Raw genomic sequence first — 20,418 nt, 5'->3', positions numbered from 1 at the left:
CTTCTGTCTCCAGTTCCTCATCTTCACACTCACTTCTGGCTTCTGCTCTCATCACTCCCCCAACACGTCACCACCAAGGACTTCTGTGCTGCTCACCCCGGTGCACGCTTTTACGTCCCTATATTATCTGACACTTCGGCTCTCTTGGCTTTTGCGATAGCACACATCTAACTGGTCTTGGGGGTTTGCAGCCGCTCGGTTTGGATCAACACATGTGGCAAAACTCTCACCCTGTTCCCTGTACAATTCTGCCACAGAGCAGCAGACTGAAATTGAGGCCCTCCTGAAACCCAAGGCGGTGGCCTTCTGTCCCCTATCTCTTCAGTGTCTTGGCCATGCCCTTCTTGAACATCCATGGTCATAAAGGGAGCATTCACTGATCCCTGGACGGGCGCTGGCTAAATTACGTCTCACCGCAGGATCTCAGGCAGGCAAAAGGCAATAATAGTACCATAATGATCCCCGTTTTGTAGATGGGGAGACCGACACAGCTGGGCAGTGCAGAGCTGGGATTAAAAACGCGGGCACTCTGACTGCAGAGTCCCCACTCTTAGCGACGACGCCACAGGGGGAGAGAGGGGGCGTTGAGCGGAGTGTGAAACAGCCAAGCCCACCCATCGCCCGCTCCCCGCTCCAAGGTCAGCACGGACCAGAGACTCAGTCACTCACGCAGCATTCCTGCAGGTGATTTTTCAGAATTAACTTCTTTTATTAATTTAAAAATTCAGAAATACAGCGACTACATAAATAAGTACCCTATTTAGGTACATGTCCTGTGAGAAGAACAAAAAGGCTAATACTGTTACATTACGTTTCCTCTTACTTGTTTACACGAGCTAACTACAAAACGGCTACGACCGCTAAATGGTGCTTATGGTCTCTGTTGTTCCAAGTGTTTATGATACAAATAAATACACAAGAAGAACCACATCCATTCCTCTCCTAACTACAGGTGGCTCGGCCTCTTCTCCCTATGCCCTACTGCCCACACCGCACCGAACGCTGGAAGCTTTCTACGTTGGCCTGGCACAGCTCCCCAGCTCCTGCTTCACACAGCACTTCGGAAAGGTGTCCCAGCACCTGGGGGCAGAAGTCTATCTAGGGAAGCTCTCTGGGTGTTCCCTTACGGTTGAGCTTTCAGAGAACACCTGGGTGGGAAGGCTTTGGCGTGAGTCATCCAGAAGGGGAAACCACCGCTTGGCTTCGGGATCCAGTCACTTGTTTCCACACTATGGAAATACTGCCGCCTCTGGGAGGGAGGCAACAGCTCCTTAGCAGGCTCGTCCCCAGTACTGCTCTCCGGCCTCTCGGCCCTGGATGCCCTCCCTCCCTTTCCCGTGGAGAGTATGTGTGAAGGATTGGTAGGCGGCTTGTCCCATGAGGGCCTGGCCACAAGGTGCCCCTGTATCTCTTTGAGGAGAACAGACTCCACTGTGCCAGGTTGCCATAAAGATTTTTACATTTTTCCCTACTGGTGTCATCTACTGTAGGGAAAACAATGTTCCTCTCTCCCATGGTCACGGAGGGGGAAATACGGGACGTTTGTGTCCTTGATACTTCTGAGTAGTCATTAGAGTTCATTCATGCCCCTCAGAAGGGATGAGTCTAGAAGGCAGGCTTGAGATCCTTGTGGAGAATTTATAGTTTTGCCACAAAGATGATGTCTAAAGCCAGGTCTCAGAATGGATAAGTTCCATTCTGGTATGGAGCTGTGAAGAGACATTTTTCTGAGCAGACTTCTCTAGGATTCATGACTCAAATCCCCACTTGGTGGATGAAATGAGAATGGTAGGAAGGTTTAGAACAAAGATCCTTATCAGAATGTCTACTTTCCCAAATGAGCAATAATTCTCCTAACTGAAGGGCCAACCCTCAGAAGCTTGCGGGGACTGAGTCCCTTCGCAAAGTCAAAATGAACTCCTGTAATTGGAGAAGAAGGAAAACTGCCTTTTTAAGGAACTTCTGGAATGTAATCATTTAACCTAAATTTTTGGACTATGGAACTCTGGCATCAAGAAAATTAGTGAGTATTGAGCTGTTCGTCGGTGACTTCTATTGACTTGAAAACACACAAGGTTGCCTTGTTGACTTCCATCCACCATTTTCTTCAACAATTATTTTGTCTTCTGTAGATTCAGTTTCTGAAGATTTTACCCAGTTCTAACTTCTTTACGGGGGCCCCAAGGGCTCAGGGAGAAAAGAGAAGTGGTATCACTAGGGAGAAGTTATTTACAGCTTCAGCGTGAGGGTGGCCATGCAACGGTGTTCTTATTCTTCACCCCGCCACCATAGTTGGTGACTTCAGCAACCACACCACTGACCTGAGGGCAGAGCTTTCTGCTCACAAGCTCTTCTTTATCCTCCTGGGTACCCACAACTTCAAAGCTACTTGGGAGCCAGGCGATGGAAAGGAGGGGAGAGTCTATGCTGGCTTTGCCTCAGAAGAAAGGTGGCAGTTAAGTCTGCGCGCATGTGCGTGTGTAAGTCTGCGTGCGTGTGCGTGTGTGCCCACGCACGTGCACGCACGTGCGCACCCACACACTCATGTACGTGTCTCTCTGTGGACGAGGATGGGGAGTTAATTTTTTCTTAAAAACACAAGACATCCTAAAATTCGAAGCGTATAATTTCATACACATATCTTCTCTGTACTACACAACTCCTACTAAGCAAATTCTTGTCTCTTTTCTTTCGTGGCAATAACTTTCTAGATAGAAGCCCTAGGGTTTTGTTTACTCTTTAACCTGTAAAGAAATGTGATTCTCCCAGAAACTAAAGCAGTGCTGTGGTGTTCCATCCCTCTTCCTCCCACAAATAACTTAAGACTCTTCTAGTCTCTTTGCAGGAGATGTTTAAGGACTAACACACCACTCCACATAAAGGAGCAAGTTATGCTGTGCATGGCGTGAATAATGAACTGCATTTGAGTTTGGGGTTTTAGGGCACTGTTGACTTAAGCAAAATCAGCCCGCAGTCCAGCTGCAGTTTGAGTTTTCTTGCTTTACCCTCTCCAATACTGTCTGTCTTGTCTAACAGTGGCCTTTTTCAGACCTCTCCAGGTACAAAACCTTGACCAAATCTTCAAGCTCTGTTCTGCACACACGACTTGAACACATCTGGCTGATCTGAGCTTCTCCTTCCGTGAATATCTTCCACTGGCCTACAAAGCAAACAGAGTGGCCCAGACATATAAGAGGGCAGAGCCAATTAGGAGTGTAACCAATCTACCCGATCCTTACCCACTCGCTCGCCCGGGGGGGTCGGACTATAAACGTCAGGTGGTTTCAGCAGAATGGCCCACCCCAAACACGTTTCTGGGGACAGATATGGAAAACGGGTCACAGAGTGTTCATTTCAACATGCAGGATTTGTAAGAATCCCAAGAATAATACATAACTGCCTCAAGAGTCAGACCTAGGTATTATTCTTGGACTTTTTGCAGTATGTGCAGCGTGTGCGAAATGCCCCACTATCAGGTTGTGAGCTATTTAGTGGCTCACTGGGCACCAGGTCAAATAAAGCAGTACCTGTGCATTCCTAGGGCTTTGCTTAATTTTGGGGGGCCAGATACTGCTTTAGGGGACTTGATTATTTACTGCTCTTTTCTCTATTGACGCCACCCTTTGCTAACAACTGTCCACCTCTGTTTTCTCCTATGCTCACATGCTGTCTTTACACACCCTTTAGCACCCCTCAATCCCCTCCTGTGGCTATCCCTCCCATTCTCTGTTTTCTCCTCTCCTTCCACCGACGTGCCTGTACTCCCAGCATGTCCTGACCATCTTGCCTCTTCCCCATTCCGTCATGCTAGCTGAGCAAACATTTTTGAATTCACACCCTGTGCTGAGCACTGGTAACCACTCTAGATCATCCCTCTTCTGGACCCGTCCCTTCTCTGACTTTCCCGATCCTCGAATGGCAAGATCTTCCTTCTCCTGCTGTCACCTTGCCATGGCAAATAATCTTCGTAACACACTGCCCACCTGGATATCCTCTTTGGTATTTCGATTCCTGCTCTCGTGGCGTTACAACCTGGGGAACTCCTAGTCCAAGGTCAGCAATCTCCTCTTCATCCAGAACCTATTTTCAACCTCTTTTCTTTCCCTGGCCACAGGAGATCATGACCCTCTTTCCTTACGGACTCGATGTCTCTGCTCCCTTTCTCCCTTGGATCCTTCACTTTTCTCTGTTCTCTCCAACTCAGCGGGATAGGAGAGAAGGGTCGGGCAAGGAACCGGCTTCCCCCGAAACCCTGCTGTGTGCCAGGATCTGATGGCCACATGATAGAAAGGGTCAGGCTTGTTTTTCTTTTTCCCCAGATGCCCCTGCAGGATCATCTCAGTCCCCACTTCCTTCAGCTGCACACAGCTGGAGACACACACCATCTACTTCCGTTATACACCCCAAATCCTGTTATGGACAGAGAGTTTGTTTCAATCACCTTTCAAGTCCCCCAGAGCCCAGAGCAGTGCCTTCCTCATGGTAGGGGGGGAAAAAGGTGTTCTTCGAAATTAATTGGTAATTTCAAAAGTCACATCATTGGTACTGGATCCTAGACCCTGTCCCCTTTATTCCTTACTCACACGTAAGGACCCCCAACCCCTCCATCTGTATTCTCTCTCCTGTTCAGTTTATCGTCTGTCACTCACCTGCAGAATAAACAAGTGATCTCAGCAATCCTATTTCCAGCTGCCCATAGGATAAACTCTGCTCAGATAGCCTTTAAGTATCTTCATCTAAACATGTCTGAGTGAAAAGCATTTTCCCTCAGTACCTGCTTATTCTCCAGTTTCCCGTTAGCAAATTAACACTATTCACTGGGTCTATAAAGTTGTTACTGTTGGAGTCATTCCAAACTCCTCTCTTTGTAGCGATCCTGATGGTTTAAGCTCAGAGATGTCCCTCACAGTGACCTCTCCTTCCCTGTCTGACCAACCTAATACAGTTTAAGAGTTGTTTGTTGTTGCTATTGTTGTTTTATGGTATAAGAGCTTCCTAATTCAGAGGACCACCAGCTACTTACCGCTGAGAGTTCGCTTTTCACTCCACACAGCGGGCACTCCATTCTAAGAAAACAGATCTGCATGCATCGTGCACTTGCTTAAAACCCTCCCCCTGGGGTTCTCAGGTCTGGAAAGCAAGTCCAACTTCTCAGCAGGGCATACTGGGCTCTTTGGAACATGGCTTCATCAAAGTGGGTAGGTAATAAATCCATCCGAAAGCCAAGAGTCATCTTTCCGAAGCACCGTTTTCATCTCGCTAGGCCGTTTGTGAGTCTGCAGCAACCACCCACGCCACTTGCCTTCTCCATGAACCTCTCCCTGGCTTCTTCCAGGGCTGCCCACCCCCACATTTCTTGTTCGCTCCTGAGTCTTCTCTTAGGCTGCACCCTCTCTCTGAATGGATTTCCTGACCTGCTGCCCCATCACACCCTTCTCTTTCAAAACACACCTCCTCCCCGAAGCCTTCCTTGACTAAGCCCACCTGGCTCTCGTCTCATTGTTCCTTGCAGATTTCCCCCGAGTACTTAAGTATTTAACTCTTCGGAACTACATTGATTCATTGAGAAGACATTTTCATGTTCTGTCTTGCCCATTGGTATTCCCTGTGGATAGAAATTCTGGGCCTTTTATTCCTTCAGAATTGCTCTCCCCCCCCTACCCCAGCCCTAGTGCCTAGCAGTATCTAGTCCTTAGGCTCCAGCCTGCAGAGAAAGAGGGAGAGTTGCAGGTATGTCTGAGGGAGTGCCTGGATGCTTTTAAAGAAACAGGACCACTTAGGGGCAGGCAGTTCCAAAGAGTCAAACAGAGCTTTGCTGAATTGGGATGCATTCCCTTTCTCTCTGTCTCTTGTCCCCACCACCAGAGGACTTATCCTTCTGGATGGGACGTCTCCACAAACGTACCAACCAGCCCCAGAATCCTGTGAGCTTTCTCTGACTCTCTGGAGACTCTGGGATTAGCAGTGCTCATTAAAGATAGTCAGGAAATCTTGACTCGAGGTAGCTTCTGCTCAGACCACATCAGGATTTGTCTTCACCCGGTCCAAGCTTTTCAGTTCATGTTCAGACACCCCCTCCGCTGCTAAGGCCCCCCAGAGAAGAGACAGAACATCCTCTGACATTGACACTGAGCCCTGCTGACATTCACCGAAAATGCAAAGGGACTTTCCTGGGGGGCTCTGCTACATTGAAGCCCAGAGGTGTTTTCCAGGGAGGAGTAAAGAAAGACAGGTCCCACTTACTCAGGGTCGTCCTGGTCACCAGCTTGAAGTGATGGAGTTCCTCAAACATTCTTTTGGAGATCTTCTCAATATGGAAGTGCTGGAGGATGCCTGGGGCCAAGTGAGAAAGTGGGGCAGGTGGTCAGGCCCTCTCTATCTGGAACCACCACCCCCTTTTTCTGCTTGGGTTGAGCATATCATCTCATTACAGGGGCTTAGGAGTATCGAGCTGGGCTGTGTAATGTGCTTAACCAGGAACTTGGATGGCTCAAGGGTTATAATTGACTCCATCTGTCTCCTTGGCTCACTGGCCTCCCCTTGGTTCTCCAGAGGATAGAGATATGGAAGATAGTGTTGCTGACCATGGGACCCCCTCCTAGGGAAAGCCACATGGAATCAAGCATGGGTGCTGGTGGGAGCTTCTACCGCCAAAGACGGTATTGGAAAGTCTGCCCTTGCCCCTGAGTCCAGGTAGATTATTTGTCCCTGCCAAACCACTGGGCTGCCCTTCTGGCCAAGCAGGGAGAGCCAGCAGTGGGACTGTAGACAGGTTGTTTGTGTAAACGGAGAAGACATCCCTGTTCCTGAACTCACTGAAAAGTATATTTTCCTTTGGGAAATATTCACAGCTCCTTTAGCTTTCCCTTACAGAAAATGGGGAAATTCAAAACGGGGGTGGGGGGTGGGGAGCAGGTACTCACAGTCTCAACTTTGCCTGATAAGTGTTTATCGGAATAACACCCAAACTATAAACGGCCTTGCAGTTAAGGAGCAACAAGTTACCAGCCTACTTAATCCTCAGGGGGTCTAGAGAGGACCATGTAATTGTAGCCTGGGTGTTTCTCTGCTCACCAAGCACAGCCCTTGGCCGCCCAGCACTAAACAAGAGGTCACTGAGATCTACACCAGCAAGCTGAAAAACATCCACATGCCTCTAGGGAGGGAGAGGTGTGGAGCAGAAAATAGTGGGTCCGCTGCTAGGGAAGCCAACAGAACAGGGCTTTAGTCCTAGGTGACCAGTTCCAGAGGAGCTAGGGAGTTAGAGGCGGGAAACCAACATTCCTAGGTATAGCGCAAAAATAAACATGGATGAGAAACATGTGTGTTCTAGCATATTGTTTTTCAGGGGTGGGGAGGAACTCACTCTTTCAGGCAAGGAAGGCTGGGAAAAGGGAGAGGAAGAAGCCCCACTCACATTCGAGCAGTTGTTTCTTAAAGTACGGTCCAAGTGCCACCCGAATTAGAATCACCGGCTGTTTGGGACACATTGAGGTGCCACCTAAGGCCTACCGAATCCCCATCTCTTAGACGGGGCCGGGTAGCTGTGTTGTAAACCAGCTCCTTGTACGATGCCGAAGCAGAACAAGGTCTGAGCGCCCTCGAGCCTTAGGCAGGAGCCAGCAGAAAAAGGATGTGCATTATTTCCCAACTGAGGTCTTACGTCTTCACTTGGATTGCTAGAAAAGTTGACCAGACTAGACCAACACTAGCCTCGCACCCGCGGGTTGGCTCTAGCAGCTATAGGACCACAGGGAACACGACGCAGCTTGCTATGACAGTCAGGGTGAGGGACCAGAAAAGGAACCGGATGGCTGTAATGACTGGGATTGTCCCTTCGGTGAGACTCCAAATCTTCCTGAGGACGGGGATGATGTTTTCAATGTGTCTCACCCGAGTACACAGCATGATTTGAGAGACATAGCTTCGCACCACACAAATGGATTTTCATGTTGGTTGAGCTTCGTGGTGGAAAGAATGGTAGGCCATGGTCTGGTCGGTCGAGACATTAGCTGCACATTAGAATCACCTGTGGAGCCTTCAGAACAAATGCTTATGCCAAGGCCTCATTCCTGGCCGAGCCACTGCCATCTCTGAGGGTAGGGCCCAAGCATTTGGTATTTACAAAAACCTCTCCCAGAAGATTCTAATGTGTAGCCAGGGTGGAGAAGCACTCCTCCAGCCTTTGTTGGTGTGAGAAAGACAACAAACCCCAAGGGTCAATACTTAACTTTTTGGACAGGTCATGGTTGAAGATAAAGGTCATAATCACAGATGTGTTAGTCATGTTTCTGAGCAATCAGGAGAACTGAGCCAAACAGAGGAATAGGTTGAAGCAAAATTAAGGTGAGTTTTCCCCTCCAACCCCATCCCCCCACCTCTTACAAAAAAATAATAAGGAATTAATATTGTCTTGCTCACCCTTTCGAATGGTCCAAACGTGGACCTCTACCTGAGGTGGTCTCTCTGTCTCCAGGGCTATTTTTCTGGTGGTCTCCCCATCCTCCATGAACACAGACTCATACACAGGCATCGTTTCTTCTCCACAAAAGTAGCTCTTGTTGTCAAAGTTTTGGCCTGGAAGTTCTTCTGGAATCAGGAAGCAAGCAGAGGTTTGCGATGGCTTTCCAAAACCAGAAGTGAACTTCTAGGCATTCAGGTATCTCGTTGTTCATAACACCCTGCACTCATCAAACATGGACAGTCAACGAGAACATTCTCATGGAGACAGAAATCCCACCCATAGTTCCTTGGCTCAGTTTAGGCTACCCTGTAACAGCCACCAAATCACAAAGGGACACATGACCTTTCATTGAAGTCCACATCATGACAGAATCCGTAGCTCTGCAGAACACTGACCCACCAAGCAAACCGGATCCACCCACCACCACAGAGGAGTGGACCTTCATGAGGATGAAGAATGTGGCCAGGTACAAATCTCTGAGGCATTTCAGGGTATATAGGATTTTTCATTCTGGGTCCGGATCATGGTCTGCTTAGCTCAGTGTTACCAACAGAGACCCAGGAAATGGGCTGACAGAGTGTCTCGGTTAACTTCCCTGACATCACTTAGGTATACTTAGAAAACATTTATGACACTCACTCATGTGCATATACTTGCCCAAAGGATCTATCCAAATTGGCTTGACATTTCTGAACGCTCTTTGATTTGTTTGTAAGGGGAACGATAATACCGGATCAACACCAGTGCCAAAACCTAGATGTCAGATTAGTCATATGTGCGCTATGCCAAATGAATGGTTGGGAGACACACACACACACAAAAACTGGTCAAATCCCTCAACTATGGATCATTTAGTGTATAAACTAAACTGTTGGATTTCAGCTTCCAGGCAGAAAGATACCAGCCCCCTCATACTTCCCATTCCGCTCCGCCCTCCTCTTTCCTCAGCCCCCAACCAAAAAAACCCAAAGAACAAAACAAAACAAAACAAAAACCAAAACCCAAAAAACAAAACAAAACAAAATAAAACAAAACCAAAAATCCAAAAAACAAAAAAAAAACCCCAAAAAAACAAAAAAGAAGTTTCCTTCCTAGTTCGTTATCCGTGAGTTAAGTTTCCTTGCTGGCTTCGTGATCAGCACCTTCTTCAGCTGTGTCTTTAAAGTGTACACTCAAATCAGGAACAGCAAAGAGAAGCCATGGACACCCCGAAAACTTGGAGTATGTGCAGAAGTCTTCTGTAAGATTATCTCATGAAAGCACCGAGGGCCGGGTGCCTTGGATCTGTGACTCCAATTAGGGAGACTTGCTGTTAGCCAGTTGGATGCATGTGGACCAGAGGTTGGAATCAAATTGCTCTCGTGCGTCTCTTGCTGACCTGATTAGCTTTCCCATACCCACCAGCATTTTGGCAGTGTAAGGACCAAACCCGTCTTCTCTTGATGATTCCAGGTTGGACTTCTGAGTTTGCAGGTCCTCCCAGAACTAAGCTTCCTTCCTCCTGTTGTCCTTTGTAGTTATTTAATTGCTCAGTGGGCCAGTCTTTTTGGATGATATGTTAGTAATTAAGGGATGTGTGCTAGCATTTTTCAAGTGGGAGAAATGGGTCTTTGGGTATACAGGGATTTCTATGTCTTTATCACCTTTAGAATGAGAGCTGAGCTCAGTTGTTTAACTTTTTGTACCAGGGATGCCTGGGTAGCTCAGTGGGTTAAGCATCCGACTCCTGATTTTGGCTCACGTCACGATCTCAGGATCGTGAGATTGAGGCCCGCGTTGGGCTCCGCGCTCAAGCACAGAGTCTGCTTGTCCCTCTCCCTCTACTCCCTCCCCTGCTCATGCTGTCTCTCTCTGTCTCTCAAATAAATAAATAAAACCTTAAAAAAATTTTTTTGCACCAGTACTAGCTAGAACTGCCACGTGATCTCCATGATGGCACAGTAAGCACCTGTGATGTGTTAAAAGTTCTCCCGGTGTTCTGAAGGGTCATTTTGCACCCCCCCCTCTGCACCAAGAGTTTAATTTACTCAGCAGAAGGGCTCTACGAACAACAAAATCCATCAGTGACTCAACCCTGGTTGGTGTTTGAAAATATTAAGAGTAAGCAAAGTGTGTCTTTCAAGCTAACCGTTGGGCAACATCCTCCTCATCCCACACCCTCCACCTCAAGGTGCTTTCTCATCTTCTGACGGCTCCAGGTTCACCTCATTTCATTTCCTGCCAAGGAAGCCTGCTGTGCTTCAAGTCATTTCCAGCCATTTTCACTTCCCTTGCGAATGCTCATATCCTGAGCTCTCCAGAACTAAGAAATTGAGAAAGCATTTCTTTACAGAAGTGGAGATGACCGGCGACATATTATCCCCGCCCAGATAACTTCTGAGTCTCAGCAGAGGCGTTTTCTGCTGTAAACCAAAAAGAGCGTGATCATGGGAATTCCAGATATCGGGGCAGTGCGGTGAGGGCGGGAGGAGTTGGGGAGCCTTCAGGAAATGGAAGTCCTACGCAACCCTGTAGGTGGCCACTGGTGCACAAGGCCAGGCCAGCCTCTACCAGAGCAAGGGCAAGAGAGAGAGAGAGAAAACTCCCATCCGTTATTTTGGCCCTCACTTGTGACTGGACGAGCCTCCCATCATTTGTTAGAATGAAACTTTTGGCGGGATCATCAGTGAATTCTAGTTCTCTCTCTTCCCTTCTCAACACAAATAACTGAATTTACTGTTCTTTTTTCCATCCATCTTCTTCCCTCCTCACTCGTTGTCCCTTTTTCTCTGGCGTGTGTTTTCTAACAGGCTGATGTTGTCGTGATCTTCCCCTTCCTTGCTCCTGCTCTTGCTCAGGACCCTACTCAAATATCAGTTCTTCACAGAAGTCTCCCCTGGCCACTCTTTTGAAAGTGCCCACCTTCCCCCGCTTCACTGTCCCCTGATCCTGCTTGGTCTTTCTTCGCAGTACCACCGCAACCTAAAATCCCCTCGTTGTTTGTGTTCCTCTTCTTTCCTCTCCGCTAGGATGTAAGGACCACGCTGGTAAATGGCCTTCGTCTGGCTTGTGCGTCTTTCTGTCTCAGTGCTGGTAACAGTGTTTTGCAGACAGTAGGCATGTCATACGTATTTCCAGAAGGAATGCATGAGTGAGAACATGTTCCCCGCCGCACTAGGGTTTCTGAGTAGCTGGAGCAGGCGCACCGGCGTCTGTGGCTAGTGACTGTCGTGAGGTGATGTGACTATCCGGTGTCACTCAATTTGCACACACCCCTGTCTGGCTCGCTGAGAGACAGGTACACAGAAGGGGACAGGAACTCTCTCCTGCCATGCTGCTCCGTAAGTCCTGTATCTATCCCCACACCCCTAAGGAGGGTGGCAAAGCAGCTCTTCCAGAGAGACAGGTTTGGTCCATCAGGCTTTTCAACCTCTTGCCAGTTGGGATCTGGAGGGCAGTCCTTTAAATAAGAACTTGTTCTTCTAATTACAAAAGTAATACACATTGTTGAAAATTTGAATAATGCAGATAAATCAAAAGGAGAAAATGAGAACTACATATGGTTCAATCTTCCAAAGATAGCCACCGTTAAACGTCTGCCGAATGCCCTTCCAGCCTTTTGTTTCGGCTTAAGTGTATTATAAACACTTTCTTTTTTAACATGAGTGGAATCATAATGTTGTTCTGTAGCGTGCTCTTTGTACTTAACAGATCCATCACAAACATGTTTCCATGCCATTAAATCTTGCTGGCCGTATTATATGACATGGTCCGGCTATACCATGATCTATTTAACCATTCTTGTTCTGTGTTCAATTGATGTGTTCACTTCTTATTTGAATCACCTGCATCACTAAAGACCTAAGCATACAATGAAACAGGATTTGGTCTGAAGGGTCGAGATCAAAATTGGAATATTATATAGTGGGGAGGATTTACCTTCCCTGGGGTAGTTTAGATAATGATTAGTTTTTGTCTGAAATTATCATGTTGTCTTACTTCTATGACTGTAGGCATTCCACCCTTGACCAAAGAGAAAACTCTGTTGGTGGAATTACGCTGAAGTGACACTAAAGGGTTTGAGGATCCAGTGAGATCACACACGTGGAAGTCGTCATAGGTTACTGCGGCTTGGGTGGCCCTCATGTCCGTCTCGTGCCCAGAATATGCTCCTTCCCTACCCCTAATGAGTATGGTTCCTCATCAATTTTAATGCCCCAATTCTCGACTCCAGATCAGATAGGTCCTGTCTTTCCTGTCCACATCCTGCCCACTGTTGACTCCGGAAGACGAGGGTCATTACACTGAGAAAACTTTTGTTTGTGCCTTAAATAAATGGTTCTCATACTTTAACGTGCATGGGAATCAACTGGGGGATCTTGGCAAAATGTGAACTCTGGTGCAGCTGGTTTGGGGTGGGGCCTGAGAATCTGCATTTCTTACTAGCTTCCAGGTGCTTCTGGTGCACACATCGCACTTTGAGTAGGAAGGCCATACACCACCCTGGGCCCACAGCAGGGCTTCCCAAACCTGTCCGCACATTAGTATCACCTGGGGATCTTTTAAAAGTTCTGCCGCCCAGGCCACACCTGAAATCAATGAGATCATAATTGCTGGGGATGGAACACAGGTAGTTTTAGAAGCTTTCCCGGGGGATTCCATTGTGCAGACAAGTCGGGCAAGGACTGACCCACACGAAGATGCTCAAAAAAATACACGTTGGCTACGTTCGTGGTTGCCTGCTGATCATGAGGTTGCCTCAGCTGAAGGAATACAGGACTTAGCTCTCTGCCTACTTTGAAAAAATTTTGGCTTTTCATCTGTGTTTATAAAACTGCTGGTAGGCATAAGAAATGATAGATAAATTCATGTGCATGGAACAGACTCACTCATTCACTCCTGGAATGTTGGAGCTGGAAAGGTCCTAAGAAATTATCCACTCTAACCCTCTCGTTTTGCAGAGAAGGAAACTGAAGCTCAGAGAGGTGCAGTGACTTTTTCTAGGTCACACAGGAAACCAGTGGCAGAGCTAAGATTAGACTGCTTGATTACCAGTGCCCAATGCAGTCAACCCCAACACTACAGACTATATTTTTATCTACTTCATAGGCATTAAAGCCACTATTTAATTCATTTGCTTTTTTTCTTAACAGTTCATTATTTTCTACTGGCCTGGAAAAGACAATGGGCTGTAAGTGACCTGAATTCCAAACCTTGGTTTTATTATTGATTTGTGTGACTCAGGGCCAGTTGCCCAATACGCTTCAGTTTTATCTTTAATAGAGCAATAAGATCATTTTAAAATTGTAGCGTTGGACGGGAGCTTGGAGATTAATTGCTCCAAGCTTTCCATTGTACAGATGAGGCTGATGAAGGCCAGGACAGATCCATCACATTTCCAAGGTCACACAGCAACTTCGCTCAGGCCCAGAACCTACACTCCTTCCACCCTACCTCACCTGTCTCGAAGGGGTCATGGATGTGATTGTGTTTGATGAGTTTAAGAGTGACAGCAGTGACAGGTGCTACTCTTCTTCTGGATAATCCTCATAATCCAATTTCTCTGTAATTTGGGAAAGCCAGGCTGAAGTCTGGCACTTAGGGCTACGTGGGGCCAAAGGTGTGGGAGACACGGGCACACCCCCAGTCTATTTCTGAATAGTAAGTTTCTTCCAAGGAACCATCTTATCAGCCCTTCAAGAGAGGGGAGAATGAAGTTCATTATTAGCACTGGTATCATTAAGATGCTGTGGCAGATTGATTAGGCTTCTGATGCTCAAAGAACACTGAGAAGGACTCTGTGGGGGTCTCAGTCAACCAAAGGCAGGGCTTCCAACCAACGCACCTTTTGCCTTTTTACCTGGACACACCTTGCAGCACTTTCCATCTATTTTTTGAGGATACTTGCAGGGGTATCGACTGGGGCAGTGGATTTTCTTACACTCTTGCTTGGTGACATTACAAGTGCACAACACACACTCCACAATGCCAAATGCCCGGAGGTTCGGGTGCCAGGACTCGCCATGGGAGTAGGTCTTTCCATTGGAAACGCACACTGGAAGAGAACATAGGACTGGAAATTAAAGGCTAGGGAACTGAAATGGGCCCCGTGTGCTCAGAACCCAAGCTCCGAACCCCTTAAGACATCAAGCATCCTTCGTCCTTTTCATGGCTGTTGGATGTACATTGACAGAGGAGCCTCTGGAACCAAAAACAAAACCCAACCCCCCCACCAAAACCAAAAAACCAGCTCAGTTCCTGTTCTACCATTAGCAACTATTCAGGTCCGTCAGCAGCAGCCTCTGGGTGCTCACAAGTGCCAGCACATGGTGAGCCATCAAGAAATATTTCTGAAAATGGAGGAATGTATCAATGAATGAAAGCAGAGTTCCATCTGCCCTGGGTACCTGATAAGGAACCTCCAGTAGAATTTAGTGTTAATACCTGCAGTTTCACAAAAGATCTGTATGGCCCAAGTGGATAGGCTTCTTGGCATGAAAATTTCCCAGGGACGCTGGCTGCCCAGGGATGCTAGATGCAGAAACTATTGCTCTTCCCAAAGGGCCAGTATTTCCAGACCCTGAAGCAAGTCCTTCCAGAATATCACATGCTATGAGAGTCTGATCCACCAACACAGATGGGTATGGAGTTAATGGCACTAGCCTCCCGTCTGGAATGGGAAGGAAGGCGCTAATATGAGATCAAGAGGGAAAGGATCATGAAAGAAAGAGCCTTTCGTGCCTCTGATCTTCAGGCAGTGTCCTCTGGCCTCCACGTCACAGTGGCTGGAGAGATTCTACAGCAGTGAATCACTACCTGTCTCACAGATAGCCTTTGGTGGTCTCACATTTGTTGGGGAGAAAGTTAAGTCACAGGCTCCATGTTTTCTAAGTCTCCTTGCAAGAGCAAGCATCTGAAGAGCTAAAGGCCAAGGGGCCTCTGAAGGGAAGAGGCCACAGGAACATCCTCCAATTCAAACCCACCAAAACATACTCTGCTCCCACTGTAAGGCATGGAGCTAGGCTCCAGGATAAGAACTCTACTGGGCTGCAAATGGGGAGGGCTGAGCAGAAGTTCTCTCCCTTTTTGAAAGTGTTGAGACATTCTGGAGATTTTAAGCCATGACTGGGACTGGGTGTGTTTCTCATTATTCCCATCACCTCATCATACCCAGGAAGACCTGTCGGCATCCCGATCAACAACATCTCTAGGGCGGGTTGTATCACTTAAGGCAGGGCTAGGGTGGGAGAAACAGCCCCACTTGGGGCGTTTCTAGGAACTGAGTGATTTGGCCGCAAGACAATGGCCTCAGAAAGATGAATCATTGGGCTATTTCTTTCTCATCAAGTCCACTGGGTCACATTTGGAAATATGGATGATGTTGGCTGCCTTTTCCTATCCTTTGCAAGTACTGCTAGAGTCCTAGGCGCTCTAATAGGTCAACCCATGCAAAGATTTCCAAGAACCCGAGAACCTAAACAAGAGAAGCTCCCAAACTTACTGGGAGATAGAACAGGGACTTGACACATGGCCTGTGAGCTCAGGGCTGTGGATGGAATCATGTGACAAGACAGGTCAGATGTGTTGTTCTCCCTCCTGCCCCCACCCCTCCTCTCTCCTCCGAAGACAGTGACAGTCCCTTCTAGACAATGTGACCAAATGGGTACATAGTCTATGTCAAGCAAATTTAGGCTGGAGTCAAGTTCAAAATGGCAGAGTCCTACCACTTCTCCTCTTTGACTCAAGCAGGGGACCAAGCGGATATGTCTCAGAGGGGCACGTCTGTTAGCAGGAAAGCTAAGGAGAAGGGCAGGCAGGACCCCACCCCCGAGTGTTACACAGCCGGATTCCCTCCTCCCTGAACATTTGGACTAAGGGAACAACCTAGACTGGGTGAGAGCCTATACCCTGAGATGCAGGAGTGGGAGGTCAATGCTCTAGAGGGAAAGGCAGCCTTCTCCCCACCAACAAACTCTTGAGATGATTTTGAATCATCCAGCTGGGGCATTGAGAGATGGGGCTGGGGGCAAGTGATTCTCCAGTGAACTATAATAGAAAGGTCAGGAAAGAACCACTTCATCCAAATCAATAGGAGCAATGAAAAAATGTAAACCAGCTGGGCCTTTTGTAGGACACAGAGAAAATCAAGGGATGAGCCTCTGCCCTGAAATGAAGAGGCCTGTGGAAATTATGGGATTTAGGATTTTCAAAGTCCATTACCCCACAGGTTTTTTTTTTAAGGCTTTGAAATACTTTCAGAGCAAATGGAATCTATTGGAGACAATTTAGGATTGAAAATCAAACTGCATCTTTACCTCCTACTCCTCTGCATTTCATAAATTTGTATTGGAATGCCTTGGAATTTAAAAATAATACATTTCAAATCAAACCCAGATCGATAGTAAATATTTCCAATTCTTCTAATATATCACCATTTTTTATTAAGAGTTTTATTTTGCATGTTCTTCTTTAAAGCCTGTTAGTTTCAAAAGCGATTCAATGTTTTTTTATCTGTAATCTGAAATTTACATCTAACTGGTAACAGATGTGATCAACCAGCTTTGGTTTGACCAGCTTTGTTGAGATTTATAGTAGGAGTTCTTTGTAACGGATTGTTTTTCACCCGTGTTATTCAATCATTTGGTTTAATAATTTATTACTTTTAACCCGTTCAGGGAACTGGCTTTGATTTGTTTCTCCTTTAAAGGAAACAAAACATGTTTGTGGTTTCATAAAAGGGAACCAGCTGAGCTCTTGCTCTGAAGAGCTGGTTGACACAATGCCTAAAAAAGTAAGAAGCAGTCAATTGTTTGATTGAATTTCTCCTCCCCCCACCCCCGCTACTGGGGTGGGGGTGGAGGCCGGGGAACTCTTGTGCAGGAAGGTCCGGGGGGCCACGGACATGTGTGGGTGCCTGCTGCAGCCAGCTGGTCGGCCGAGTGGGCTTCATGTCCCCGTTAACCTGATCAGTCCTCCTGGGGCTTGGCCAGGAGGTTTCTGGATTTCTTACTGGATTACTCACTTCTAATGATAATCGTCTCATGTGAATTAGAATCTCTGAGTGTGGGGCCCGGAATATGTATCTTTAGCAAGAGGTCTGGGGAGAATCCTGGGTGCGCTGAGGTATGAGAATCACTATTTCTAAGGTACAGGGCTAAGAGCTTCCAAAGCGGCTGACGCTTGAGTACCTGTGAAGAGCGGGTGCCCGACCCGGGAAACAAACAACCTCTCATTCCCTTAACGATCTAAGGAACGTCCCCCCATGACCTGCGACCCCCTAGGGCAACTACGGAAAACCCTTGGGGGCTGCCTCAGGTTCACTGCTTTCTTGCCTTTCGTCCTAAATAAAGACAGATACATCTAAAGTAGAAACGAAGCTCTCTGGGCTGTGTTTAGGGAAGTCCTGACAGTCTTTTGGAGTCGCTTGTCCACAGTTGCTTGAAGGCTTGATGGTAAGCGGTGCTCCTGTGACTGTCTGATGTGCACGGGGCACAGGGCCCTTTCTAGGTCCAGCCCTCAGAAGACCGGGGCGGGGGGTGGGGGGGAGGGACGTGGTACCGAGGGAGTGCACCCCTTACCTTGTCCATGCTTGTGTTTGTTGTTGATGACAATCTGCACGATGGTGCCCGATGCTTGCTGGGAATCCATAAGAGCTCCTCGGTGGCTTCTGGCCCCAGGAAAGCGGGGCAGACCTCCAGCCTGCCGGCTTGGTGGAGGGTCGTAGTGAGAGCGGTGGTAGGAATGTCTCTGTAAGACGACAAGGACAAACTCAGTCCCCCAAAGCCACCAGAGAGAAGGCAGGAAGGGACTGACACACACGTCGAAGCTGTTCGATAACTTCTAGCAACGATCTGAGTTCTGATCTTAAATTACGTGTCCACCCACACCGAGCAGCCTTGACAACACACTGAGATTTCTCTCTCTCCTTGCAGAAGACTGGGCAGCTTCACAGACAAACCTCAGAGGCAGCAAACAGCCAAAAAAAGGGAAATAAATGCTCCCAAGTATCTCACGTGTAAGAGTTAAGGTACTAGCCTGCGACACAAGGCAGAGTGGGACAGAGGCCACAGGAGAAGCAGGAATGGCTGTGCAAAGTAGGAAGAGAAAGAGACCTGGGCCATGAAAGCTGGACAGACTTTTTCTACAGGCAGAGTTGGTGAGGAATATTCCAAGCAGCCATTTCCAAGTCGAGAAGGTGTAGCAGAGAACATAGAGTCCATAAAAGGGAACAGTTAAAGGACAACATTCCAAAAGTGGGTTGCAGCCAGATCAGGGAGCACTTGAAATGACAGGCTAATAAAGGGTGACGACTTTATTCAGTAGGCGACAGAGGTGAGGGTGTGGGAGCCTTTGAGGGATATTTTTCTAAAGCAGGGAAATAATCAGAACTGTGTTTCCAAGCATTGATCCCTAATCATGTCTAGGGTGAACTGGATAGGAAGAGATAGGACCCAAGGATAGTCCAGATAAGATGTACTGAGACTCTCAATGCAGCCAATGGCTTGAGATCACAGGGCACAGTACAGCTACCCTAGACATTTTGTAGGATAACTGACAGTGTATGACAGTACCAGGATGTCAGCCAGAGGTGAGGGCTTTGTTTTGCGCTCACTGCTCGATCTCCAGTGCCCAAAACAGTGGCCAGCATCTAGAAGGGGCTCATTAAACACTTGTCGAATGAATGAATGAATGAATGAATGAATGAATGAATGTTGTGGTCCCTAATGAAAGCTTAGAGTCCTGTAGTCCAAATGATGCAACCATTGCTCTCTTGGCCAAAGATCAACACATGATGAACCCACCATACTGTTTCCCACCCCTCTCCCAGGAGCTGAGGGAGCGTGAAGGCAGAGGAAGATGGAATGAATGCAGACTAGACCCTGAAGCGAAAAGCCAAATAAATAACAGTGTGTTTTAGGGTAAAACACAGTGTGTTAGTGGTAAAAGAGGGGTGACCCACTAAAAAACCTTTTGCAGGCCATTAGAAAGATCCTTATATTCAGTGTTAGAAATAGCAGGGGACCTTGGAAGGTAGTTATGAGATCTTCTAACCCCACCAGCCCATAAAACATTTATTACAGTTATGTTCCATAGACACACATGTTGCAAATTTAGCTTTGGGAATTATGATTACTCTCTTGGGTGGGGGAGGCATCGGTGGGAGAAGGAGAGAGAGAACAGGAGCCGGAGTAAGAGAAAGAGAACACAACTCTCTAAATCTAAGAAGAGTCCATCCCGGTGCATTGCTAGAAAATCTCACACAAATAAGAATTTGCATCAATTCATTATCATGTACACAGATGGGATTCTTGGTGCAAATATTTTTCGTTCCCACAATGGCTCATATGTCTTTTTCACTCACATTCCACAAAGACCATTACAGATTGTTCCGTCCTTTCTGGAGTTTGGCAAAGTTTTGCCAAAGGAACACAGAGAGGACAGTTTGGCTGATGGGTGTCTTACCAATGATGCTAAAGGGAGGGCTAGAATTTGTGAGAGGAAAGGTCGCTGACCCAGGACGAGCTGCAAGTACAAGAAGTTCTCTGATTCATGAGGGTGAGAACAAAGTGAAAAGTTTTCTTTGGTACCAGGCACTCAGACCCTGGACATAGGGTAAGAGCAGAAAAAAAGATTCAAAACCAAAAAAACAAAAAGCAAACAAAAACCCCACAAAGAACCTCAAGGATTTTGATCAGCCCCCCAGAACCTCATCTTGTTTAAGGCTTTTGTTTTACAGACAGAGAAACCGAGGCCAGAGAGGAGCGGGGGTCTTATTTGGGGTGACAGTGAAGATTGAGTTTTCGGAGATGGCAGGAGAGTGGGGACGGGGGGAGGAGGAGAGAGGAAGATGAACAGGAGGAAGAGGAAGAAAGGAAGGAGAAATCAGGAGAGGAAATGTGTGGGTCAAGCTCAGCGGGCTGCAAACATTTGGCTAAAAGCTGCTCCAAAGAAAATAAGATAGGGGCACCTGGGGG

At 47.3% G+C, this 20,418-nt stretch overlaps 1 protein-coding gene across 6 annotated transcripts in view; it reads right to left on the bottom strand.

The window, feature by feature from the left end:
• Positions 1-685: 685 nt before the first annotated feature.
• CHRDL1 (chordin like 1) overlaps positions 686-20,418 on the bottom strand; it is a 115,905-nt gene continuing 96,172 nt past the window's right edge. For 3 of the 6 annotated variants that reach the window (XM_087859437.1, XM_087859438.1, XM_087859439.1), the window contains exons 8-12: positions 18,022-18,190; positions 14,304-14,498; positions 8,422-8,589; positions 6,244-6,333; positions 686-3,160 (exon numbers count right to left, since the gene is read on the bottom strand). In XM_087859437.1, the coding sequence (XP_087715563.1) occupies positions 3,030-3,160; positions 6,244-6,333; positions 8,422-8,589; positions 14,304-14,498; positions 18,022-18,190 (753 nt within the window). In that variant the 3' untranslated portion in view covers positions 686-3,029. Of the gene's footprint in view, positions 3,161-6,243; positions 6,334-8,421; positions 8,590-14,288; positions 14,499-18,021; positions 18,191-20,418 lie in introns of all 6 variants that reach the window. The other 3 variants (XM_087859435.1, XM_045801296.2, XM_087859436.1) reach the window with 1 other exon arrangement.

The sequence above is a fragment of the Ursus americanus genome, chromosome X (assembly GCF_024610735.1).
Source record: "Ursus americanus isolate L20-20 chromosome X, mUrsAme1.1.p, whole genome shotgun sequence".
NCBI lineage: Eukaryota > Metazoa > Chordata > Mammalia > Carnivora > Ursidae > Ursus > Ursus americanus.
The sequence above is the reverse complement of the archived record's forward strand: the minus strand, read 5'-3'. Positions and strand labels throughout refer to the sequence as shown.